Here is a 27312-nt window from a genome sequence, read left to right as displayed (position 1 = left end):
AATGCATTTGGCAAGGACAAATCCAGATTTGTTTGAGTCAAAAGAAACAAAAAAATCAGGTACACTTTCTATTTATTTGTTTGATTTATATTCCGTCTTTCAGGTATTTCAAAGTAGATTACATTTAGGTACTGTAGGTTTTTTAGGGCTTCAGTCGACTACAGGTAGAAAGCCAAGGCTCTTTTGCAATCCAAACTGTAGCACTTGATCAACTTTATAGACATATGGTCTGGGAATGAATATCAGAAAAACAATTGACTGGTTAAGATGGAACTTACATTATCTTAGGCAAAAAACTTAATATGTGTGCCCAGAATCACCCTAGTGTGGTAAACTAAGTCATTAGATAAGTCACTAGGGCCTGAAGCTCACTAACTGTGTGCACTGAAGTGACTACCATAAAAAATACAACCATCCATGTGTGGTACTCCAGCTCATAGAAGTCCAGAACTCAAAGGGAGGTTTCTTCAGCTGGGTCAGTACCACAATGAGATCCTATACACATTGGGATCCTTGATGGGAGGCTTCAATTGAAGCAAGCCCTGCATGAACTAGCCAACTAAAGGCTGTGCAGAAATAGGCTTACCTTCTACATGGTGATAAGTTCCAATTGCACTAAGATAACTTTGAGATGGTCTTCAGCTCAACTTAGAAGGACTCAGAAGATAATCAAGCATTTTATTTGTGTGGAGTATTAGAAAGGCTCTAAGGCCTGTACTTCATACCAGGTCCCCAATCTAGGGAAAAAGCATCTGAGGTTAGCTTGCTTTCTGTCCCTTTTGATGCAAAAGTCCAGGATGTTTCTGTTCAGAGAGGGCACAAATAGATCCACCACGGGTGTACCTACTCATGAAATATCTGATTTGCTACTCCTTCTCCAACCAATCATGGGGTTCCAGGACCCAATTTAGTGTTCCCACTGGAATATTCTCCTTGCCAGTCAGATACGAGGCTCTGAGGACCACTCCTTGAGAAATGACACAAAACATGATCCTGTACCAATCTGTTTATTGATGTAGAACATCGCTACTTGATTGTCCATGAAGATAGTTTTGTTGGCCAACCGCTCTCTGAAAGCCCTAAAGAGCATATAGTACTGCCATTAGTTCCAGGAAATGTTATCTGTTGGTGCTTTTCCTGGGCAGACCATAGACTATGGGTACACAGCACCTCTAGGTGAGCTTCCTAGGCCAGATCAGAGGCAACAATGATTAGGACAACTGGCAGTGGAAAAATTTGGAAGGGTATTCCCTTGGGCAGATTGGATTGACTTACCCACCAGGACAGTTTATCCTTAAGAGGGTGAGGGATACAGATGGTGTCTCAAAGAACCCGAGTGGCTTGCTCCCACTGTGATCTTAGGGTCTACTGGGTTCTTCTCATATGAAGACCTAACCACAGGAGTCCATGCCACAGTAACCTCATCGCTGAATTATTGCAATGCACTACACAAGGGTTTAACAGACATGGCACTTCATACATTTCAAATACAAAACTCTGTAGCACAATGGATAGAAGGTTGCAAACTGCATAATCATATCATACCTGTACTATAGAAATTACAGAGGCTACCAATCCCCTACAGAACCAAATTCAAAACTTTGACACTGATTTTCAAGGCTCTAAGAGGAGATGGACTTAGTTGCTTACAGAAAGACTGTCCTTATACTTGCCCTTGAGACAACTAAGATTCTCACTTAGTATCTCCATAACAATTCCACTGATTTAAGAAACCAAAGAACAGCTACCCATGGATGATCTGGAGCAGCACCCATTCTATGGAACTCTCCCTCAGATGAGCTCCATCAAATTCTCACTACTCCAATACTAGACCTTTAATGCCAAACCTATAATGGCTCTTGCCCTTGAAAACAACTAAGAAATGGAAACTTACCTCCGTTGATTGCTATAAACTGTCAGGCAACATTTCTGGAATTATTGTTGACTGCTTAGTTATTCTAAAGTTAATGTCTTTATTTTAAAATTAGGCATTAGTATTGATTTAATTTCAAATCCATATATTTGATTACTGCTGTCATCATTGCTGACCTTCCTTTAATTTCAATCCCTACTGTGCACCTTCTTTTATTATGAACTGATGATGAATTTATTATTCAAAAAGGTGGGCAATAAATAAAAATAATTAAGAAAGAAAAAGAAAGAAAGACAGACGTGCTGGGAAGAAACATGGACCGTTGATTCCATTAGGTTCAATATCCTCGACATGTCCCATGCCAACACCTGCTGTCTTGTTCGTAAGATACGCGCGTACCCCCGAAAACCTGCCCCAAGTTCCCCCTGCGCACGCCGAGTCTATGTTGCATAGGCTCGGCGACGCGCGTAAGTCCCGGGGCTTTCCTGGGGGGGTGTGTCGGGGGGCGTGTCGCGGCGACACGTCATCCGGGGGCAGGGCCGGGGGCGTGGTTCCGGCCCGGGGGCATTTCGGAAGCATGGCCGAGGCCTCCGAAACTGCTCCTGGGCTGGGGAATCTTGCGGCTGGCGCGCGCGAGTTACGCCACATGTCAAACAAAGGTGGTGGGGGGGTTAGATAGGGCTGGGGGGGGTGGAAGGAAAGTTCTCTCCAAGGCCGCTCCGATTTCGGAGCGGCCTCGGAGGGAACGGAGGCAGGCTGTGTGGCTCGGCGCGCGCAGGCTGCTGATTTTGCACAGCCATGTGCGCGCCGACCCCGGATTTTAAAGGATTCACGCGGCTACGCGTGTATCTATTAAAATCCGGCGTACTCTTGTTTGCGCCTGGTGGGCGTACTTTTTTAAAATCTACCCCTTAAGACGCCAACACTAGGTCAAAAGGCAAAATGCAATACTGGAGGTTGTGTTTCTTCTGTAAATCTGCGAACTAGAAATATCTCTATGTGAGTGCAAGCATCCTTTAGATCTAGAGTCCTATTTTTCTAAAAAGGGAATCAGGGTGCCCAGGAAAATTTGCTTAAAGCCCTGAGTCCCTCTGTGCAGGTTCAACTGCATTGGCCTTTAAGAGAGAGAGAACCAGCTTCTTTAGCAGCAATTCCTGATGCTGAGGAAGCGACCATGTGCTCCTCTGAGAACAATTTGGAGGATTACCCAATAGGCATAATCTAGATCCTTTTGTTATTATGCTGAAAACCCAAATGTCTTGAGGTTATACTGGGCCAATGGTTTACATAAAATCTCAACTTCCCTCTGACAGATAGGTCCTGCAGCAGTTACTGGCATTACAATCATGCTCTCCCCAATCCAGTCAAAACCCTATCCCAGGTTTTGGCTGGGGTGCTGGGTGTGGCTTTTGGGCCCTCTGCTGTCTGAAACAAGAGCAAGGTTCCTGTTGCTAATGGGACATATGGGGTGGAGGAAAACATCTCCTTAGAGGATAGAATTGTCTTATCAGCTCCTCAGCTGAGGAGGGTGAGTCTGGAGTGGTAGTGGAGAAGGTCTGAAGTGTTGTACAGTGGTCCTTAATCTGATCCACTGTTTTCGTGACCTTATCTACAAAAAGATTCTTCCTATTGCAAGGCACTTTGGCAAACCTTTCCTGGCACCTTGTTGCAGGTTTGAGGCCTGCAGCCAGGCAAATCTGCAAGCGACAATACTCACTGTAGAGATCCTTGATGTCATCTCAAAAACATTAAAAGTAGACCGGAACATGAGGTTTTGCACTCCATACCCTTGTTCACCAGTTACTTCAAGGCGTCGCACTGCTAAAACTGCTTTGCTCTCTCCTTCACACTTTTCAGTAGGTCTTGCATATGTTGACTCATGAAAAGCTGGTAGGACGTTATGGAAGCATTGAGCAGAGCTCCCTGAAAACCTCTCTTCCTATGCAAGACCAAGGTATGATAATCCTTTCCTGGGGGCACAGAGGAATGAGTTCTAGATCTCTTGACCTTGCCAATTGTAAGGAAACTGCTGCTTCTAAAATCTGGGAGCCTCTAGACATGATATCTCACTTCCACCTTCTTATTAATGAAAGTCACACTTGATTCCCACATTCTCATCTGTACCTCCTGAAAGATAATGGACAGAGACAGCTACAATATTTTTTTTTGAGGGGTGAGGGGGAGGTTTCTACAAACAAAGATGTTAAGCATTTTAGCTACTGACTCTTCCTTCTTTTCCAATGTAAATGGAATGGCCTCTGCCATTCTCTGCACAAAATTGGAAAAGGAGAGATTCCGTGGTGAGATCTTCTCCTTTCCTGTGAAGGAGAAGGGTCAAAGGGGAGACTTGTTGACCCCTTCTAATCAGAGAAGTTCTCAGATCCATAACCATACTCTCAGGAGTCCAACTGGTACATTGGGGGCATGGACCTGGACCTCATTTGGCTAGCAGCAAGGCCTCAGAGAAGGCAGCACTTTTTGCCGGGGCTTAGACCCTAATGAACTCTTGCACCTTAGTCAAACTTTCTCCTCCAATAGGTTGGAGATTAACATCAGTGCAGTGGTTCCGGATTTTGATTTCCCTCTAAGAACCAGTATTTGGGCCCTTTCACTGGACTTTAGCAGGGGCTGGACGTTCGTCTACAAAGACACTGATACTGTCCATGCCAGTGCACCAATGCTCTGCATCTTACTTTCTAGTGTCTCTGGATTTTCCTACCCAGCTCCTTCTTAAAAAAAAAAAAAAAAGAATAAGTGACAGCAATGCAGCCTGGGAAGCAGGAAAGGCCACATCTTCTTGGGACATAAAAGATGTACCAGTGGCTGACAACTGGACCTTAGCAGATTGTTGCAATTCCCAGGATTGCTTTGAGGATGAGATCTCCTATCTACAGGAATACTTTAGGGATTAAAGGCAGCTACCAGAATGTCCCTGGCTCCCAGCATCGCACATCAATGGAGACAGATGCTGTTGCTTCTTGGCCTTCATCCAATGCATGTCATCAAAGCTCTGCAATGCTGGTATCAAAGAGGTAGAATCCTTTGCTCTTTAGGTTTGATAAGCCAGATGATGGCCTGTCTCGCTGGTCTTTTCTGGTGCTGTGTAGGGATATTGATGCCCTCTCGATGCCGATGTACTGCCAGTGGTCAATACAGCTTCTGGGTCCCTCGAGGCAGATGCCTCAGATGCCGATACAGATGGAACAGACTTATGATACATGAAGTGCGTTTCCATGAGGACAAGCTGGTAAGAATGCCCCCTAGGGGTCATAGTTATGCAGAGAAATTACCCTCAGGTATCTTGGGTGGCCCTCAGGCAAAGGACACATCTATCATGGGAATCCATGATAGACATGATCCATTTGCACAAGGGACAATTTTCAAAGCCACTGGCTTTCTTCTCTTTCTGAGGCATAGACTGAAAAATTAATGAGGCAAAATCAAGTGACTAAATAGTGGGGAAAAACCAAAACCAATGCCGCCTTAATGCATGGATGTTGGTGCACCATGTGGCCTTAAAAATTAAGGAAACTTAAAAAACGATTGAAAATTGGGGCCCAGAGAGAAATGAATCCTATGATCCAGGTACTTGTACTCTGGATTGGCCACTGTTGGAAACAGAATGCTGGGCTTGATTGACCCTTGGTCTGATCAATTATGGCAACTTCTTATGTTCTCCTAGGAAAGAAAACAATCACTGGCATGCAGGAAAGAAGGTCCACAGCCAATGGACTCCACAGAAAAGATGAAACTGAAGGGACCCCCGCCTGGCTCGCAGCATTGTGAGAATGTTCAAAGCTTCTAGAATCTCTGATGTCTAAGTTCCATGCCGGATTCCATCCAAAGATGTCACCCATATGCGAGGACTTCCATCCTGCTTGTTCTTGGAGAAGACACCAATAGCAAGTTGAATGACAAATTAAAATGCAATAAATGGAAGAATAATCAAAGATCTTAGGATGCTCTCAAACTACTGAGCTACTAATGGGTGAGATGTTAAAGACCAGCTAATACTTAAGAAGATGCTGCTGCTGAAATCCATGGAGGAAGCAGTGTTGTTTAAGAGGGTGATCGCCTTCCTATGAAAATGAGTTGAAAAGTATGTGGAAAGGGCAATAGAGAAAAAGATGGGATATTTCCACTACACAGGTTTTGGTAAGGTCACAGGTGGTAGAAGGAATACAAACTTTGATCACCTCTGCATCAGTTTAAAAATGAGCATCGTGAAACTTATAAAAGAGAATAATACAATCATCATATCAGATACTATGGTCACTGTTAAATAAAAAAAAATAAACAGGAACATAAATTGCTTAAATATATCATAGATCTAAGTGCCCAAGAAAGCTGGAGCTGGTAGAACCAGAGAGGTATTAGTTAGAAGTGATTAAGGATCCATCAAATCTTCTTTGCTTTTTACATTTTGGTTAACAAACCTACCACTGAACCAAATGGTGCATTCACCCACAGAGATATGTAAAAATGGACATTAGTTGACCATAGTAGGGTAGATGCAGGAATACAGCATAAATAGCACAATAAAAAACTGATGTCTACAACAGCAAAGAAAAAGGCAGACTATGGAGACATCTTTAATTAGTCTAAAGAAAAAAATGTAACTAATAAATAGGACAGTTCTGAATTACACACCCCACTGTTTCACTCACCTGGTTAGAAACTCAACTACTGCATCTCCTAAAAACTCCAAACGCTCATTGTGGTTAATCCTGGAAAGATATTGTGATTAAGACTTGTCAGTTACAGTACAGAAAGACTTAAGGCACATGTGACCACTTTCATGATCAGATTTAAAAAGCTTATTCCCCCCCCCCCCCCCCGCCACTGGCAAAATAATAACAATAAAAATAATAGAAAACAGTATTGGAGTCTATTTTCAGAAGAGTTGTCTGGCTTACTTTGTGAAATAACTGGACAAATCTTCGGGGTTGAAATTCTTCCCCCCCCCCCTACTCCCGATCAGTAAGTACATTTGGTGTGGGACATGGTTACCCTTTGTGCGCTGATATTTAGTGCTGGCCAGATAAAGTTATGCTTGCAAGTCTTGTCGAAAAAATAGCTGTGTTATATTTAGCCAGATAAAGCTATGCGCACAACTTCATCCAGCAATATTTGGCAGCAGAGATTTATGCATATAAGTCCCGCTGAATATCTGGATAAAGTTGCAAGAATAACTATCTAGTTAACTTTGCCGCTGGCTGGCTTACTGAATATTCACCTCATTGTTTTTACTTGAAAGAATAGCACTTGATAATTTCATGGTGGGTTTTTGCATATATCTGGTACTCTACAAGCTAAACCTGATGAACAGTTTTATAGTGTGCATATAGCTGAAACTGTATACCTTAACCAGATCATTCTCACCTCTCATAAGGACAACATTTTTATTCCGGGGGGAATTCTATGCCACTTCAGAATTTGAGAGGCCTTCATGGACCAACAGGAGAGAACACAGCACAAAAGAAACTACTGGAGTCCTTAGACATAGTCCACTTTCCTTAAACAAAGTGGCAAACTGTTCACTACGATATGCAGAAAGAAGCTTCATGTTTGGAAGCTGGTTGGTGCGGTATAATGGGGTAAATAAGAGCCAGTTGATAGCCAGTGAAAGGATAGGCCAGCTTTCTTCTTTACATGTTTTGTAGAAATATAAATGTTAACATTGATCTAACTCTGTGTGAAAACTTGGTATCAGACTGTGAGCTCATTAATTTACTACATTTTACAGTGAATTATGAATGTTATATAATGTTATATTTATATAAGCTGTCATTTCTCATTTGAATTCTATTCTGAAACTGTGGGCACTTATGCTGTTGTTTTTTTTTTTTTTAATATGTGTGAGAATGTGTCCCCTGATGAAGACAGCACTGTCAGCGAAACTGTGGCCTATAGTTGAGTATGTATGATTTTTTTTATGGTGATGTTGGCAGGTGCATGTATTAATTTTTTGTATCAATAAAAAGATGTTGTAAAAGAAATTCTTTGATAATAAAACATTTTGTGAAATTTATTGAGGCACCATGTATATAATTTGTATTATTTCAAATGGTGCCTAGTTGTATGTAACCTTACAAGTTTTTGTTATACTTACGCCCATATACACATGCATATGAGCACACGCCCATGTGAAACTTAACATCATAGGTTTTAGCTCCGTAAAACTCCGCGGAAATTTGGAGTAAAAACACGCTGTTAGTTTAGCGTGGGTGCGTGTAAATGCCATGTAAATGAAGCAATCAGCTATTAACAGGTAACAGAGAGAGCTGTGTTAGCCGGGAGAACTGTTAGTGCCTGTTTTTTTTCATGGTTTAGCAGCGTCTGGATTAGGGCAGGAGTAAAGGTTAGAGCACTGTCTGAGATACACAAAACACTCCAAGAATAAGTCATGCCAATGTAAATAATTCTGCTTGAATATTTGAATATATAAACCTGAAAATAAGCCATGGCAACTGTAACTGTGCATTTTCCAGTACTCCTGTGTATTTGAGGTTGAAATAATATTGCAGAACAGTAACTTAAGTACATACATTCCAAAGCTTATTTTAAACTCATGTCATTCATAAGCATTTTAGAGGACAATTTACAATTTTTTGTAGGCAATGATATCTCTTATTGGATCAATTTAAGAGTTATCAGTTTGGCCCTTGTCACTTTGAACAGCCAATGAAGGAACTCTGCAGTATTTTTTACATTAACGCTGATTTTAGTGCCTGTTTTTCCTGTGGGGCTTTGGCGTGCGTTATTTTATTTAACCTAGCGTGGATTTTTGCACTGTCTCATTTATATTACCTTTATTTTATTACATCCTGCTGGGCCGCCGGTTTTTACTGTCTGCATTGTCAAAAATTGGCACAAAAAACAGGGCCAATTATGGTGCAGGTTTTAGTACATCTCTCCCTGAATGAGCAGACACGTATAGAAACACTTGTTTACTGATTCTAAATTTCTTTACCCTTTTCAGACTTTACTTTGGTTCTTTTCATGTACATTTACTTAACTTCAGAATCCTTTACATTCCTATTTTGCTGAATTAAAAAAAACCATGCACTATGTTCAAGCAAGTCACTGTTTTACAGCTGGCAAAGAGACCTGAGCTCAAGAGAAAGCCGTAGCCATCATGTACTGAGCCGTACGTAACAGCGGCATCTGGCAAGCACCAACATGCATAAAGTACAAATTGAAAATGTTTACTTTAGAAGGCTTTTTTTGTTTAATTCTTTAAGCTGACCATCTAGAAATTCCCCTAGCCCTCTAAAAGCCTCCATGTTTGAGACACTCTCACAGATTCTCTTGGGTCCACCTTAGCTGTGCCTCAAATGACCACAGCCCAATGACAGGAGTGCGTGAGAGGTCAACTCAGACTGATTACAGGGGGCTTAAAAAGAATGCCTGTGAGATGCCAAAAGTCATTTACAAGCGATGGATTAAAAATAAAACAGCACGCAAATAACTACTCATCATGCAGACTTTTTAAAGCAGATGACAGGCATGTTCTTTGGTTTAATTTTAAATTATTACTTTGGGTACTAGAGAAAACAAAGTTAGCCAGTGAACGTCAATGCATTGCTTTTAAACCAAGGAAAAATCATGAGCTGTGTTATTTACCGAGAAGGTGTTGGGTCATCTTGCCCTAGACGTGACATGATGTTTATCAAGGTGTTAATACCTGTTTAAAAAGAAAACACCACCATCTTAGCCAACAAATTCCACAGCGAATTATGAACAGTGTATCTTCAAGAGATTTATGGTTAATAATGTTCAGATCTGGAAGCTGAAGAAAATCTTCCAAGTAACATCAATTCATTCAGACAAGAAAAAAATAGAAGAAGGCAGTACCAGTGAGAGAGGACTGAAGGGGAAGTGAGACAAAAGGTAGGAGAGAGGAATGAATAGGGGGGAGGGGGGAGAGATAGGAGATGTAGACAGATAGACTCAGGACCAGTGGGTTATGTGCCTCTGCCAGCAAATGGAGATGGAGCAAACTGACGTCACAGTATGTATATACCCCTGCAGCTATATCAGCCCACCAGTATTCTCTTCAAAAGCAATTGTGAACAGTCTAGCAAAAAACTTGATTAAAAACAGTCAACCATTACTGTACTCAACCAACAGGAAACACTGAACTCAGGTAATGAATGTATGTAGCCCAATCTAGTGACTGGATGAACACTTACCAGTAATCCCCTGGAACACACAGCCCCACAGGAGGTCCATTAAACCAAACATTCGGCAGCCAAGAGCAGAAAGCTGAGTCCATCTGTCTACACTAAGGAAAAAGAAGTTATCAGGTAAGTAGTCATTTCTCCTTTCCTAGTGTTTAGACAGATGGACTCAGGATTAGTGGGATGTACCCAAGCTACTCACGACTAGGGTGGGAGGCTGTCCGCGGTCCAGTCAACACCGCATGTGGAAAGGCTGCATCGTCCCAGGCCTGCACAAAGGAAAATTTTGTTGCTGCCTGATAATTTTCATTCCTGTAGTACCACAGACCAGTCCAGATAAGTGGGGTTTATGCATCCCTACCAGATGGAGGCATAGAACAAAAACTTTTAGGCACTGCTACATATCTGAGAGTGCCACCTCCAGTCCCTCAGTATTGACCTGTACCCAAGCTAAGATGAGTAAACTAATAGACTAAAAAAGCTAACACACCCCAACAAAAAATGGGTGAACAGAGAAACAGATGTCGTCTCCTAGAACTAGGACCCCCTTGATGAACACCAAGAATAAACATATACATCTCTCGGAACACTCATTGCTCTGCACCAGTGTATACTGCCTCAACCACATCCAGAAGCAAGGAAGTCTTTCGATTGAAGGGGATGGGTCTCTGGACTGATCTAGGGTACTACAGGAACGAAAATTATCAGGTAATAACAAAATTTTCCTTTCCTGTTCGTACCCCAGATCAGTCCAGGCAAGTGGGATGTACCCAAGCTCTCCTTAATTGGGCAGGATTCTGAAAGACCCACGCACAACACACTTTCCCCAAAAGTCACCTCCTCCGGCACCCTTACATCTAGGTGGTAATGCCTAGAGAAAGTATGCAGAGAGAAGACCATGTCACTGCTCAACAAATCTCCTGAGGATAAATAAACTGACATTCCGCCCAAGACTTGCTTGCCCTAGTAGAGTGCATTTGCAACCCTTCCGGAAATGACTTGCCCTTACAGATTAAACTGTACTGATCGCCTCTCTCAACCATCTTGCAATCGAGGCCTTGGAAGCATTATTGCCCTTCTTTGACCCACTAAACAAGACAAAAAGATGATCGGACCTCTAAAATGGATTTGTGACCTTAAGATAGCGCCAGAACCCAAAAGGTTCTCCAAACCTGGACACAAGCCAGTGAAGTGGATGATTTTCTCGTGTGAAGCAAAGTAGTAATGACCAGTTCCAAGTAACCTTTCATGCAGAGCTGCCGTCTTTCAAAAGCCAGGCCACTAGACAAAAGCAATCCACCCGGTCTGAAAATATGGGCCCCTGCCGTAGTAATCCTGGAAGATGAGCCAAACGCACAGGTCCATCCACTGCCAGATAAACCAGATCTGCAAACAATGTACAACGTGGCCACTCTGGAGCTACTAGAATCACCCTGCCTGGATGAAGCTTGATACGCCGCAACACTCTCCCTATGAGAGACCATGAGGGAAACACATACAGCAACCAGTCTGTCAGCCATGGCTGAACGAGAGTGTCCATCCCATCGAAGCTGACCTCTTGCCAGCGATTGAAGAAGCGAACCGGCTTCGTGTTCCTGGGTCTCGACATGAGGTCTAATTCTGGCCTGGCCCACCCCACCTGGACTGGATTAGGGCAAAGGGCTCCGCCGACAGCTCCTCACTCCCAAGGGTCCAACCATTGCCTGCTGAGGTAATTTGCCTGCACGTTGTCCACCCCGGCTACGTTTGATACCGCTATTCTTACCAGATGACTCTCTCTCACAGGAACAGGTCCTGTGCCTCCTGCACTACCTGACAACTCTTCGTGCCGCCCTGACGATTGATGTACGCTACCGTTGTTGTATTGTCCGAAAACAGCTGCACTGACCTTCCCTGAATGAGTGGGAGAAACACCAGCAATGCCTTGTGCACAGCTCTGCTCTCCAAACGATTGATGGACCAGGACGCCTCCTCTGGAGACCACAGCCCCTGGGCTGATCTGCCTTGACAAATCTCCACCCCATCCTTTGAGGCCGGCATCCGTGGTCACCACAACCCAGTCGGGCACCAAGTCCATTCCACTCTCCAGACTGCTTCAAGACAGCCACCACGAGAGAATGGACCTGGCCACCCCTGAGAGCAGCAAAGGAAGCTGAGGATTCCACTGGAACACCAGAGCCCTCTGCATTGGCCACATTTGCACAAAGGCCCATAGAACTAAGTACAGCGTAAAAGGCATAGAACCCCGGACCTGTAAATAATCCCAGACCTGGGGCACCTCCAGCTGCAAAAGACGGAGCACCTGACTCTGCAACTTGAACTCTCTCCTTGGTTAGAAACACCTTCCCTAAATGGGTATAGAATAGAGTGCCTAGGTACTCCAAAGACTGGGAAAGTTTCAAATGACTCTTCACTAGGTTCGTGACCCAACCTGATGATTCCACCAGCTGCATCACTCGCCGGACAGCTTGACGACATTCCCCTTCTGACTTTACTCAGATGAGCTAATCGTCCAGGTACAGATGGACCAGGACTCCTCCTCTCCTGAGAGCGGCCCCCACTACTACCATCACACCTTCATAAACGTCCACAGAGCAGTCGCCAACCCAAAAGGAAAGGCCCGAAATTGGAAATACTCCCCCAGGATCATGAACCTCAGGAATCTCTGATGATCGGCCCTTATGGGAATGTGGAGATAGGCCTCCATCAGATCCAAAGTCGCCATAAACTCTCCTTTGTGAACCGCCGCTATCACAGTCCATGAAGTTTCCATCCGAAAACATGGCATCCAGAGGGCAACATTGACCTTCTGTAAGTCCAGGATGGGGCACAAGGTACCTCCCTTCTTGGGCACCATGAAGTAAACAGAGTACCTTCCCTGCCCCTTTTCCTGAGGAGGCACTGGAATGATTGCTTTCAGACACTGCAAACTTTGCAAGGTGTTCTGCACCGCCTCCCGCTTGGCGTGGGAAATGCGATGGGAGATCACAAAGGTGTCCCTGAGCAGCCGAGAAAATTCTAATGCGTAGCCATCTTGCTCCACGTCCAATACCCACTGGTCTGTTGTAACCCTGGTCCACCCCTTGTAAAAAAAAAAAAAACCAAAACAAAACAAGGGAAAGCCGCCCTGCGATCTCTGCTGGAGAGGAGCAGACCAGCAGGCCTTTATTGGGCACCCTTACTTTTGCCTCTGCCGGATGCTGCTGTCCCTGGGAGAACAATGTTGCGCTCGAAAGGACTGCTGCCTACTCGAGCTCTGCTTTTGCGCCATCGCCACGGAGCCTCTGCTTGACTGAAATCTTCTTGCATCTCAAAAATGAGCCCTCGGCAGAAAGGACTTCTTGGCGGTCTTGTCCTCGGGCAACTTATTCCCCGATGACTCTCCCAAGTGCTTCATCAGTTGTTCTAAGTCTTCTCCGAACAGCAACTTGCCCTTAAAAAAAGGTGTTACCTAGCTGTGCCTTAGACCACACATTCATGGACCAATTCCGCAACCACAGAAGTCTCTGCGCCGCCACAGCTGAAACCAAATTCCTGGCTGATGTGCGAACTATGTTGTACAGCGCATCCTGCCACGTAGGCAATTCCTGCTTCCAAGCGAGCAGCCTCACTAGATGCATCCGCTGTCCTCTCATGAGCCTTCTGAGCCTTCAGGCCCTCTGCATCAAGCTGCTGCAGACAGCTGCCCAGAGGCTTAAGGCCGAAACCTCAAACAACCTCTTCAGCAAGATCTCCAGTTGGCGTTCCTGCACATCCTGCCACTGGGACAGTCATCTTCCTGGTCACATCTGAAATGGCCACATCCACCTTAGGAATTTTCCAGGACTGTAAGGTCTGTTCCGGTAAGGGATACAGCTTAGCCATCGCCCGGGCAACCTTGATCCTGCCTTGGGAGATGCCCACTCCCAATCCACCAACTTATTCACCGGCTTGGGTAACGAAAAAGCCTTCGTGGACCTCACAGCCCTTCCAGGACCAGGTTCATCCCATCAATGTCAAAGTCTTCTTCCGCAACCTTGATCCCCAGTTCCTCCAGAACCTGAGGAATGAGAAGACGCAGCTCCTCGTTACAAAAGAGCCTGACCACCCGAGGATCATCCCCCTCGGCCACTGGGATGTCCTCGGAATCCTGCATTGGCATATGGATCCAGATCTCCTAACGTTGCCTCAGAGTCCTTATTCGGATCCCCCGGACTGCCCTGCAGCTGCTCAGAGCCATCCGTGTCGCCTAACATTTCCCCAGTGTCCTCTGCGGATCTTCCGAGTCCCAGTGCCCGCTGAATGGCCCCAGGTCCCTTAGACCTTTCTCCCCTAGATTTCTTAAACACCTAGACCTTTCTAGGGAGAAGGCACTTGGAACCCTGCCTCCTTCTTGGCCAAATAGATCTTGTGGAGGAGCAGGATAAAATTATTGGAGAACCCCTCCAAATCAAAAGAACTCTGATCAGGTTCCACGTCTAGAATGGGTAAATGTAAATCGGTTATTTACTCTTTCGGATAATAGAAAGACTAGGGGGCACTCCATGAAGTTAGCATGTAGCACATTTAAAACTAATCTGAGAAAGTTCTTTTTTACTCAACGCACAATTAAACTCTGGAATTTGTTGCCAGAGGATGTGGTTAGTGCAGTTACTATAGCTGTGTTTAAAAAAGGATTGGATAAGTTCTTGGAGGAGAAGTCCATTACCTGCTATTAAGTTGACTTAGAAAATAGCCACTGCTATTACTAGCAACAGTAACATGGAACAGACTTAGTTCTTGGGTACTTGCCAGGTTCTTATGGCCTGGATTGGCCACTGTTGGAAACAGGATGCTGGGCTTGATGGACCCTTGGTCTGACCCAGTATTGCATGTGATGGACCCTTGGTCTGACCCAGTATTGCATGTTCTTATGTATTGCATGACATATCTCTTGACATCTAAAGGACATAACAGGTGATACTCTTCCGCATCTTTTCCCTTATCCAAGGACAGCAAGGAAACGGACTGATTCAAGTGAAAATCCAAGATCACTTTAGGCAAGAAAGAAGGAACAGTATGCAGCTATGTCGCTCCTGGAGTCACCTGAAGGAACGGCTACTGACAAGACAAGGCCTGCAGCTCGGAAATTCTGTGCGCAGAACATATTGCCACAAGAAACACTGTTTTCAAGGTCAATAGCCACAAGGAAAGGCTACGCAGCAGTCAAAACATAGGGCCCGTCAAGAAATTCAACACCAGGTTAACACTCCACAAGGGAACCGGTAACCACAATGGAGAGCAAATTTGATTCACTCCCTTCAAGAAACGAGCCACATCAGGGTGAGACAATAAGAATTCACCATTGACCTGGCCTCTGAAACAGGCAAGAGCTGCAACTCATATGTTCAATGAATTAAGGGCCAACCCCTTATTTAACCCATCCTGCAAAAATTCCAAAACGAGCGGGATCTTCACTGAACAAGGAAAATAATTCTTGCTGAGCCTCTAAGCAGCACTGACACATGTTAGAGGGCACTCCAGGCTGAGATACCAGAATATAATAGGCAACACAGCGAGAAAGGCGCTTAGGTTTCTTGTTCACCAGCGCTATTAAGTTAGTCAGTTGACTGAGAAGGTGCATCCAGCTCGCACAAATTTTATGTGCACAAAAGTTAGGCACCCCAAGTTTATGCACCACAAAAAACAAATGCACAAACAGTGTGCCAAAATCTGTGCGCACAACCGATATGCTTAAAAAAAATGCGTGCATAGAAAATGCGCCCAAAACTGGTTGCACAATTCGTACGCAGAGCTGGACGCACTGCGCACACCGACGTACCTGTAAGAGGGGCAGTTGAACACACACATAAGCGTGCAAAAATGCCACCGCAGCCTACCCATCGGGCGAGAAGGAAAAAGCCTAACAGCGGGGCTAGCCCACCCAGGCTGCCCAATCCACCAGGCTGCCCAGTTCTCTTAACCCCCACGAGAGCGGGAACGAATGTCGGAATGACACACCGAGCTCGGAGACCAGAGAAAGTCCTACAAAAACCCTCTACACTGTCTGACATTTTTTTTTTAAACTTACCTGAGCTCAGCTCTTCCCGGCTGAGTATAGAGACGGTCTCCACCTGCGGGGGTGGAGAGGAGCATCTGCCATCACTGCCATGCTCGACTTTCTGTTCCTGCAGCATTTAAGCTGTATACTCAACTAAGTCCATGCCGGAAAAAAACCCAGCTACCGGACCAAGGCACACATCTGAGGGACCACAGAAATCACTTCAGGAATTCTCAAATGGGGGAGGGACCATCTGGTATCACCACAGAAGAGCGGGGCTTTTTTTTTTTTTTTTTTTATAAAATTCTTCTAAAATCGGAAGCAATTTCCATAGGGAGATGCACGTCCACTATCCGCTAGAGACAGAGAATACTGGTGGGCTGTCGTTGCTGCAGGGATATATATACTGTGATGTCATCTTGCTCCGTCTCCATCTGCTGGCAGATGGACTCAGGACCAGTGGGTTATGCACATGTTAGCAAAATGCCCGTTACTAAGATATCAGTGTGAAAAATGGATGCCAATTAAATGCCAAGACATAATAATTAACTGTACATGCTCCAGATAGAACCTGAATGTCACCCCTTGAAAGCATGTCCTCTTAAAAAGAAGGCTCTTACCTTTTTTCCTCATGTGCATGTGATGGACCTTTCTGTCTCCATACTTGGGCTGCCGGATGCCACAATTAGACAGGGAGTTTCTTGCATGATCAGGATTCATGCCGAAATTTAAGTGATGGCTCGGATGGGTCATCGCTAGCTAAAAATGCAGAAGAGACCCAACAGCTTTACTATTAGAAACTCAAAAGTGTGAGCAATATTCAGTGAGAACATGTTGGACATTTGAGTTAGAATACTTGCAGGATTTACTTATTTTGGATCGGGTGTGGAGGGGGGTAGCAAAGAGCTTACCCAAGGGGCAAATACTGGTTTTACGATTGCTAGCCATAATCACAATTACTTTACCAGTCTCAATTAACGATTAGATTTTATTTTTTACATTAACACAGGGATGCACAGGAGAGCATGCAAAGCATACTGTGAGCCAGTTACCTGCAGGAGAGCACGATCTTGGAATGTATATCCAATTAACCTGTCCAAGTGCATCAGACACTGGTGGTAGCGGATGTGATGGGTCAGCACTGGCAACATCATTGCATGCTGGGAGAGCAAAGGGAACACAGAAAAAGAAGGGGTAAGCGAACAGCGTAGATATAAAATATGAGACAGGGAGAGCAGTGCTGATTTTCTGGCTGGTTTTTTTTCTAAAAAAGAAAAACAATGCCAAAATAATAGTGCCCTGCATGAGATACTTTTCAAACTGAACATGAAGAAGCTAATCACAAAATGCGTTATTCTGAAAAAGTGCAACTACAAGATAAAGCACTATTCAAGCACTCAGCGACAAACTCACGACTGCATCATATGCTCCTTGTAAACACAAGTTCTGATGACTGCACTCCCACCTGCACCTCCTGGTTGAAAATCCCTGATCTGGAATACTTGTCAGGATGATGCTGTAATGTTACTTGTACAGAAACCCCTTGGAAGCTGGTACCAGGCAGAAATAAGGTCAGCCAGGGGTGGCTGAATAATGACATCCAGGACACAAGGGAACTAGTGGATGTTAGCATTGCCCCTCACTGCCCAACTAAGGCATAAGAACATAAGAAATTGCCATGCTGGGTTAAGACTAAGGGTCCATCAAGCCCAGCATCCTGTTTCCAACAGAAGCCAAACCAGGCCAGTACCCAAACACCAAGAAGGCTGTGAAACATGACCCCCAAACAATCATTCTTAACTGCGATGCACCTCAAAGCAGCAGAAGCACAGAATATGATGTCTGATAAGGATCGTAAGGCCCATCTAGACTGCCCAATTTCACTCCTGGTGCAATGCTGTAGACCTTCTCAGTTGTCCACTGGCTTCCCGTCCACTAGGGATCCTCTGTGCTTATCCCAGGCATTCTTGAATTCCACTGTTCTGTTTTTGGATGGTTGTTCCAGGCATCTACCAGCATACAACAGGTGAATGGAGCATTATCTTTTCCTTTGCCCTGGATGCGAGGTTGAGCCAGAGTGGCAATCGGAATGTGGACACTGCCCAGTAAAATTGCCACAAGTAAAAATAATTCAGCTGTAATAGGAACTCGATGAAAAGAATTGTCTAGCAACCGTCATATATTGCCACAGAGACTTATTGGCTTATATAGTCAAGCCCGTGAAGCCCTGGGCTTGTCTAATCATAGGTTGCATAGGACACGATACTTTCCAAACAGGGCTGCATCACTTGTGCAGACACTGTGTAAGCCAAAGCAGCAAACGTATGCACACACAGGATGTACTTCAGGATTAAACATATTATTTGTTGACTGGTGGACTATAACTAAGATAAGTGCATACATTTGCTGCTTTGTCTTACACAGTGTCTGCACAAGTGATACAGCCCTGTTTGGAGAGTATCGTGTGTGCATACATTTGCAGCTTTGTCTTACACAGTGTCTGCACAAGTGATACAGAGCTGTTTGGAGAGTATCGTGTCCTATGCAACCTATGATTAGACAAGCTCAGTTAGAATCAATGAGAAATCACCCCTGCTCCTTTTCATACAATTCTGTGGAACTGCTTTATCATCTTCAGTGCTGACAGCGCGCGCCTGGAACTGTACTTTAAACTCCTGAGGACACATCAATATTTGTATTGGTATGCTGAGTTCACTTGCTTCCATTCTCTTTTATATTTTCTTATGTCTTCCCTGGCTCTTGGATGCTGTCTTATTTTGGATCTTATGAATTTATTTAAAATAATTTAGATTCCAGCTCTTGCAATATCAGTTGTTCTAGGTGGATCACAATTAAAACATGCAGTATCAAATCACATTTGAAAGAGAAATTAAGAGACATTTACTAACACCACAAAATTAAATAACCAAATTATAAAAACATTAAAAAAAAAAAAAAAAATCAGGAGTCACGTGATGTAGTGAGCCTGGTAGGACTGCTTTCCCCAGGTCAGCTCCGCCAATCACCAGAAATCCTACTTACCTTGTGAAGAATCCGCTGATTTGGGCATCCCATCTCTAAGGGCATATGTCCATAGAGAATTACATGCAGCGCACTTCTCCGGTTATGGCCACAAAAAGGAAGCAAAAAAGAAAAATCGCGTGGCCCAGACCCCAAAATGACGCCTATCACCGAAACAGCTAAAGGGAGCCCAACGGCAGCAGCCACCTTAACGGACATCAAAGAGGTAATACACGCTGCACTAGACGAAAAGTTAGCTAGCATAATCTCCCAAATAATGGAAGTTAAAGCAACCCTGGCCGAGTTTAACCCACGACTTGAGCAAGCGGAGTGCCGCATCTACCTCCTGGAAGATGATTCCCTTGCCAGCGTGGGTAAAATAGCGGCACATGATAAAATCATCGGGGAGCTCCGGGACAAGCTGGACGATTTAGAAAATAGGGAAAGGCGGTCTAATATCCTGTTTTTAGGCTTTCCCGAAACATTGGAACACTTTTGGAGGCTGGGTTACCCGACGCGTTGAATCTCCCTGATCTAAAGGGCTGTGTCACCATAGAAAGAGCTCACCGAATTGGTGTAAAAAGAGCGAACCTGCAAAAGCTGAGGCTAATTATTGCTAAGTTTTTAAATTACCAACAAACAAAAAATTTGGCTGGCTTCTCGGAAAATACCACGCATAAATTATGAGACTCATGAGATCAGACTTATTCAGGATTACTCTGTTCGTGTCTCGGAGGCCCGCAAGAATTTTTCCCCAATCTCTTCTAAGTTACACCAGCAGCAGATTAAGTTTTCTTTGCAATTCCTGGCGAGACTCCGCGTTTGGCATAAAGACCAGGTGCATGTCTTTGAAACGCCGGAAGCAGCAGCTTCTTTTACAAATCAGCTTTAATATCAGAGTATGGATTCTAAGTTGTTTACTCTGCTAAATAGCTGCAGTAATAGTTTAGTTCATCTGTTAAGTTAGCCGGACTACTCGGTGGTTCTTCCTCGAACCGTTGAGAGAGGGAACCTACAAGTTTGGTTCGACTGGGAGACAGGCCTGATCTTGGGTTCTTCAGCGGACAAACAGAGCAGACAGTCTCCCTAAATATCTTGCCCAGGCATAAACCAATTTTCTGAACCCAAGGAAAGCACAACAGCCGGATTAAAAACTGACGCGGGTCAGTGAACTGTGAGAGTACTTAAATCTTAAATTGCATCGGACGGGGCCGAGACTCAGGTGCTTGCCATCGTTAAGGTTTTTGTTTTTCCTTTCTCTCTTTTAAGCCTGGGAATACTGTTAACTTTGGTGTTAAACTGGGAGCTTATACCTATTTTCATTAATCTCAAGTGATTTGGATTACAATGGTGACTACATGCAAAGGAGGACAGGGAAGCGAATCCCACCCCCGACAACGCTTTTGGAATATGTTGGACCCGGAATTTCTTTTTACAAAGCCAGGGACACTGAGTTGCTTTTTTTTTTGACTGGTATGAGGGCTGGACAATCAAGGTCTCATGATGTTATGCCTGGGAACACGGACCAATCGATCTTACATTAGCCAAGGGAAGATCACCGCCTCTTGAGACCGGATCCGTAGTGCGACATCCCAGACATCAAGCGAGGAATAACAACACCTGTCCTGCATCACACGACTGGAACCACGCCTGACACTGGCTTACGGGACCGTTCCCCCCCCAGAACCCCAGATGTCAATGGGATGTCAAGGACAGATCAAAGGGGAGTGGAATACCGGGTGAACACGGTCCTGAAGAGAGTAGCATCTCTGCGCACATCACATCTCGGGAAGAGCGAAACAGCACAATATCGTGCTCAACCCAGGCTGAAATAGGCTTAGACAATTTCATTTGGTAGGATAGCCACAACAGCAGTCTTCAGCTACTCAATATATTGATATGACCACCTATATGGCATGAAGACTACTAAGGGACGCTGAAAAGGAACCTGGCCCTTGCACACAATTCACTAGACTTCTCAACCCCAAGTTATGAGGGTTTGGTTATGGCGGAAAGGGTATATAGATTTTGAGGTTAGAAGGGAAAAGGGAGGAGGACGGGGAAGAAGGGGGGAGGGAAGTAAGGTGGGAGTATCGGGGTCACCTTCTCTTGGTACTTTTATATCTCTTGAATATCTTTCCACTACTTAACTATTGATCTCAGAGCCTAAGGCTGTACTTTATGGATGAGGCACAATGGTGGGTGGGGTCTCATTCACATACCCGATTAGACATATGGAGAGCATTAGCAGTGTATAATTATACATTTCATGTCATGGGAGTGGAGTTAGGCTGGGAACCCCATTCCTTATTTGATAGGGTAATTTTCCTTGAAAAATTTAGTACCACATTTTTCACACGTCCTGGCTAATTTAATAACTTGGAATGTAAATGGCCTAGACTCGCCTATTAAAAGGAAAAAAATCTTATCCTATCTCAAGAAACTACAGCCAGGCATAGTGGGGCTTCAGGAAACACATCTTAAAGCCTCGGAAAATGAGAAATTGTAGCGAGATTGGGTGGGCCTTTGTGAGTACTCCACAGCTGTTGGTCGAAAGGCTGGAGTGGCCAAACTTATTAATAAAAACACGGCCTTTCAGAAAATCAAAAGTGTGGCAGACTCTGAGGGGCGCTACATTATCCTGACAGGGGATTGGAATGGGACTCTGCTCACACTTTGCAGCTTATATGCTCCCAATGAATATTCTCATATGTTTTTTTTTTAATCTTTGTAATATCATACTCTGTCACTTGTATGGCACACTCTATCTTATGGGGGACTTTAATTGCATCCACAATCCCTCTCTCGACAAAAATCCAGCAGTTCTCGGTAGGGGGCAGGAACGAGAACAGGACCACGGTATACACTTTATTTGCACATACCTAGGTCTCGTGGACATTTGGCGTTCCCTTCACCCGGAGGACCGAGATTACACACGAGTCACTCTCACACTTATCATTATCCCGTATCAATTATATATTAATATCCCAGTCTGCTTTCCTGGATGCGGTGCGAGCTACAATAGAAACGCAAGTAATATCAGATCATGCCCCAGTTTCTCTACTTTTGTGCTCTAAAGCAGATAGAGAAGAGACCCGCACTTGGAGATTCCCTAGTTTTCTTAAGGATGACCTTAACTTCAAAAAGTATCTCAGAGAGCAATGGTCAGACTTTGCAATTAATAATCGGCAACATGCATCTGAACCTCAACTTTTCTGAGAGACCAGGAAAGCAGTCATGCGAGGGCATATTATCTCTCATCTCAGCAATCGGAAAAGGGAATTAGACAAGGCGATCCTTGAGCTGGAGACTGCCCTGGGACAAGCTAAAACTGACATGCGTTAAGACCCCCACCACCAGTAATATGACCCAATATTATAGTATTCTTAATCAATTGAACACGACACTTCATTTACAAGCACAACACTATTTACAAAGAAGCGAGCAACAACTATTCCGGTTTGGCAATAAAACAGGAAAGTTACTAGCTAATTTATTTCGAACCACAAAATCTAAAACCTTTATTCCTCGCATGGTTACAAAACCTGGAATACAGGTTACTAGCAAACAGGAGATCTGTGAAGTGTTTAGGTCATTTTACGAAACACTTTATGCTGCCGACGCGGATGGGGGGAGGGAAGAACAACATTTTTTTTTCCAAGACATTCATCTCCCAAAACTTTCGGCCACACAGCTGGACTTTTTGAATAGACCAATTCAACATATAGAAGTAGAACAGGCCATTGCCTCAGTACAACCTGGGAAATCTCCAGGACCTGATGGTTTCTCTTATGACTTTTATAAATACTTAAGTCACCAGGTGTCGGGCCCACTAGTATTGTTTTATTCAGATGGACTAGCCAAGCATTCTTTTCCACATTTTAATCTTGCCCATATCACAGTACTGTGAACACAAAAGGAATAGATGCCGTTATCTTTTCCAAATACTTTATTGATGCAGAGACGTTCCAGATAAATTGCCCGACTCTGGCCGAGTTTCGCGGCCTTCTAGCCGCTGCCTCAGGGGCTACAAATAAACAATCAGTATTGAGCAAATAAATATCTCACAATAGATATTGAGCAAATAAATATCTCACAATAGATATATTATTAAGATCTTATAAATATTAAAAAGAAATTTATATAAATCAATAAGCATCTTTTTTAAACATTATAAAGATCTAAATTTAAAATCAGACTAATGAATTTCAATAAAAAAGTTAAAATACATAAATACACATAGAAATAAATACATAAATAAATAACAGTGACGTTAGACAATAACCTTTAGACAATACTTTACCTCCAAAATTCAAATCATTAATAATGTTTGATCCACTCAAATCAGATAATGTGCCAACGATGATAAAACAACTAGAAGAGAAATAACCACCATTGCAATATGTGTCAGTTTCACAAAAAACTTAATATATTTCAAACAACAAATTACCACATATGCATATCTCAAAATATGATATTAAAATAAACCAGCACACCAAATAGTAAAACTATTGTAAAAAATTAATTAATTATATAAAAATCTGTCATACAAAAATCTATTATATAAAAATTATTATATAAAAATAATAAAAATTCAGCTAGAGAGTGTTTCTAACATCAAAGGATGTTCTGACTAAAAACAGAATATATAACAGCGAACTGCTAATAATGTATAAGATACTCACTTAATGATAAGCTACCGCTAAAATAAAAAACGTAATAAGCTATTAATTATAATAGAGGCTAACTATCAATGATACAAAAAACTTAGAAATATTGATGTTTAAAAATGTATCTAAGCTCAATTTTGCATATGAACCACAATCTTCGCTATTTAACTAGTATAAACCACGCTTTGGTAGCCATTTTCAAAAGCTAATTTTGGCGCCAAAAGTTCTTAACAATTTTGACAAACCAAAGCTAAGTAAGTTCTCAAGTTCTCAGAATTGAATTATTTAAAAAAACATGACTTGTTTTTTGAAATTATACACGAGGATTATAAGAAAAATGTTGATAATTTCACTAAAGATTTGAAAACAATGAAATATGATAAGTTTAAACGAGATGAGGACGATTATAAAAGCAATAAAATTTATTCATGGCAATATTCAAATAAGCAAAATTATAATAAAAACAAACAAGATTATGGTATTAATAATGACAACAGAACATACAGTAAAGAGGAAAGGAAAGAAAAGAGACAACAAGATAGTCCGAATCTAGACAGAAATGCCAAGCGTGTAAGAAGCAGTACGGATGCAGATCTAGATGCCTCTGTATCCCTATTTACCACTAATAATAAAGAAGGACCATCGAATAGAGTTAAAGAAATTGGGAAGTTCTGGAGGAAAGACTCAGTGAAAGATCAAGGAAAAGATTCAGAGTTAGAGGCACCCCTAGTAAATAAACCTTCGACTTCTTTTTTCAGGGGGCGAGGGGAGTGGAGAGGGAGAGGGAGAGGGAGGGGGAGAAGAGGCAGTTACAACAACCGATTTCAGACATATCAAGATCGGAGGTTCCAATATTAAAAGAAAACAGAGTGATTAATCTATCCTCCAGATCATTAGATGAAGAAGAGATCAAAATACTAAACAAAGGCCTATCCTTCATTCCCACTCCCTCCTATAATTCATTTCGAACCAGGGTGGAACTGTTTAAATTTATTCGTAAACTTAAGATTGCAGAATTCTTTTCAAACAAAGAAACAGAATATACTGATATTTCAGTGATCAAAAAATCAAGTAATTGGATACCTCCTGGAACCTCCAATCCTGTGATACAAACCTTTGAGAGTCTCATCTTACAAGAGATTGAGAAGATGGAAAATAAGACATTGAACAAAAGATTTTTTAATATAACTAAAAAAGAAAGAGAAGCCATGAATAATTTGAAGAAGGATAGTTCCATCGTGATCAAATCTGCAGATAAGGGAGGCTCCATAGTCATTATGGATACTGTAAATTATATTAAAGAGGTGGAACGGCAATTATTAGATGAAACTTTCTATCTCAAACTTGACAAAGATCCAACAAATACAATAAAAGGAGAAATAGATACTTTGTTAAAGATTGCAAACGATAGAGGTTTTCTTACCAATAAGGAAATAAGCTATCTTAAAGTGGATAATCCAATTATGCCCACTCTTTATATTCTACCCAAAGTACATAAATCTTTAACAGATCCCCCTGGGAGACCGATAGTATCAGCAATAGGATCTCTATTAGAACCACTCTCTTCATTTTTAGATATTTTCCTTAAAAAATATGTTTCAGAAACAACAAGCTATATCCGAGATTCTTCAGATTTTATTCTCACACTAGAATCAGTGGAGATTTCCGATGATTCAAATGACATTATTATGGTAACGTTAGACATAGAGTCATTATATACGAATATACCCCAAGCTGCAGCATTAGAGATCTTGACTCAATTTTTTCAGTCTCGCACAATACATAAGCGGATTCCATGTGAATTTTTGAATGAAATAGCAATACTGGCATTGACAAAAAATTTTTTCAGTTTCGATAGGAAAATCTATCAACAAATTAAAGGGGTCGCAATGGGGTCTAAGATGGCACCCTCGGTAGCAAACCTCTATGTGGCACAATTTGAAAAGGTCAATTTAAGATCACATATATTTAACGATAACATACTCCTTTGGAAAAGATTTATCGACGATGTTTTTTTATTGTGGAAAGGAAGCATGGAGAGATTGATTGAGTTTTTTAACTGGTTGAATTCATTGGATCACAATCTCAGGTTTACTATGAATCATAGTAATTCATCTATTTCATTCTTAGACATACAAATATCTTTGGTAGATGGTAAATTTGTCACTGATATATTCAGAAAACCTACCGATACGAATAAATTGCTACATTACACCAGCAGCCACAGCAGATCCTTGTTGAAAAACCTCCCTTATTCACAGTTTTTGAGACTTAGACGTTTATGCACAACTGAAGAAATTTTTGATGAAAGATCAACACAGATGAAACAGAGATTTCTAGAAAAAGATTATCCGTTACAATTTGTACAAAATGGTTTAAATAAGGCGAAAAAAACAAGATAGGCGAGCCTTATTGAAAGTAGGAAAGAAATCTGAAAAAGCTAAGGATCGCTTTGTTTGTCCTATCACGTTTACACATTTGTCTTATCAAATTAGTACCATTCTGAGGAAGTTTTGGCCAATAGTACAAGTTTTACCATTTTTTAAGAATAAAGGGATCATGATAGCCAACAAGAAAGATAAGAATCTCAAAGATATCTTGGCACCTTCTGCTTTACCCAGGAAAATCATTTATGATAAAAGACCGCCAGGTCACCGCCCATGTGGGAACTGCATAGTATGCAAAGTAAATATGAAGACTAATTCTTTAAAGATACCTGGATGTAATACAGATTTTAAACTTTTCTCCTTTACAAACTGCAAAAGCAAAGGAGTGGTATATATATAGCTATCTGTCCATGTAACAAATTGTATGTTGGTAAAACTATCAGAGAATTTAACAAACGGATTCTAGAACATAAGAGCAGTATTAAAAGAAATATAAGCTCAAAACCGTTGGTTGATCATTGCATCGAAAATGGTCATAAATTTGAAGATTTCAAATTCTGTGTGATCCAACAACCACATTTAAGCTGGAGAGGTGGTGACTTGGATAAATTGCTACTACAAATTGAGCAAAAATATATTTTTGAATTTAATACTGTAGTACCACATGGTTTAAATATGGAGTCTGATTTGTCAGTTTTTTTATGATCTTTGCTTTTTGTGCCACCAGCACTTTTACAACTGTTTTAGTGCCATATATTTTATTTATGTTATTTTATGAGTACAACCACTATAGACATGTGAATTTTTACAAAAAATTTTAAATTAATTTTTGGTAATATTTATTACATATGCTTTTTTATATCTTTTTTGATTTTTATATTATTGAAATACACACCACACCAATAGATTGGATTGTTGTTAGGAAAGTTGTGAACAGTAGTTATTTAAAGTTCCACTTTCTTTTCACTGGAGAGTGTTTCTACAATTTTATTGAAATATCAGTATTTAGATAACTATCACGCCTATTTTGTGAATGTTAATATATGAAAGGCAACGTTTGTATATTAACAGCCTCTGATTAGTTTAATATGCTTATTTCATTGAAGAAGTTTTTCATGTACCGCAGTGCACAGTCCGAAAAAAGTGTAAGAATCGGGAC

At 42.3% G+C, this 27312-nt stretch overlaps 1 protein-coding gene across 1 annotated transcript in view; it reads right to left on the bottom strand.

Annotated features, from left to right (window-relative positions):
- Positions 1 to 27312, bottom strand: part of DROSHA (drosha ribonuclease III) — a 401585-nt gene that overhangs the window by 159917 nt on the left and 214356 nt on the right. The window contains 4 exon segments of the mRNA XM_029587136.1: positions 6541 to 6600; positions 9500 to 9560; positions 16696 to 16834; positions 17128 to 17235. Coding sequence (XP_029442996.1) covers positions 6541 to 6600; positions 9500 to 9560; positions 16696 to 16834; positions 17128 to 17235 — 368 coding nt within the window.

This window comes from Rhinatrema bivittatum, chromosome 2 (genome assembly GCF_901001135.1).
Source record: "Rhinatrema bivittatum chromosome 2, aRhiBiv1.1, whole genome shotgun sequence".
Lineage (NCBI taxonomy): Eukaryota > Metazoa > Chordata > Amphibia > Gymnophiona > Rhinatrematidae > Rhinatrema > Rhinatrema bivittatum.
The sequence above is the reverse complement of the archived record's forward strand: the minus strand, read 5'-3'. Positions and strand labels throughout refer to the sequence as shown.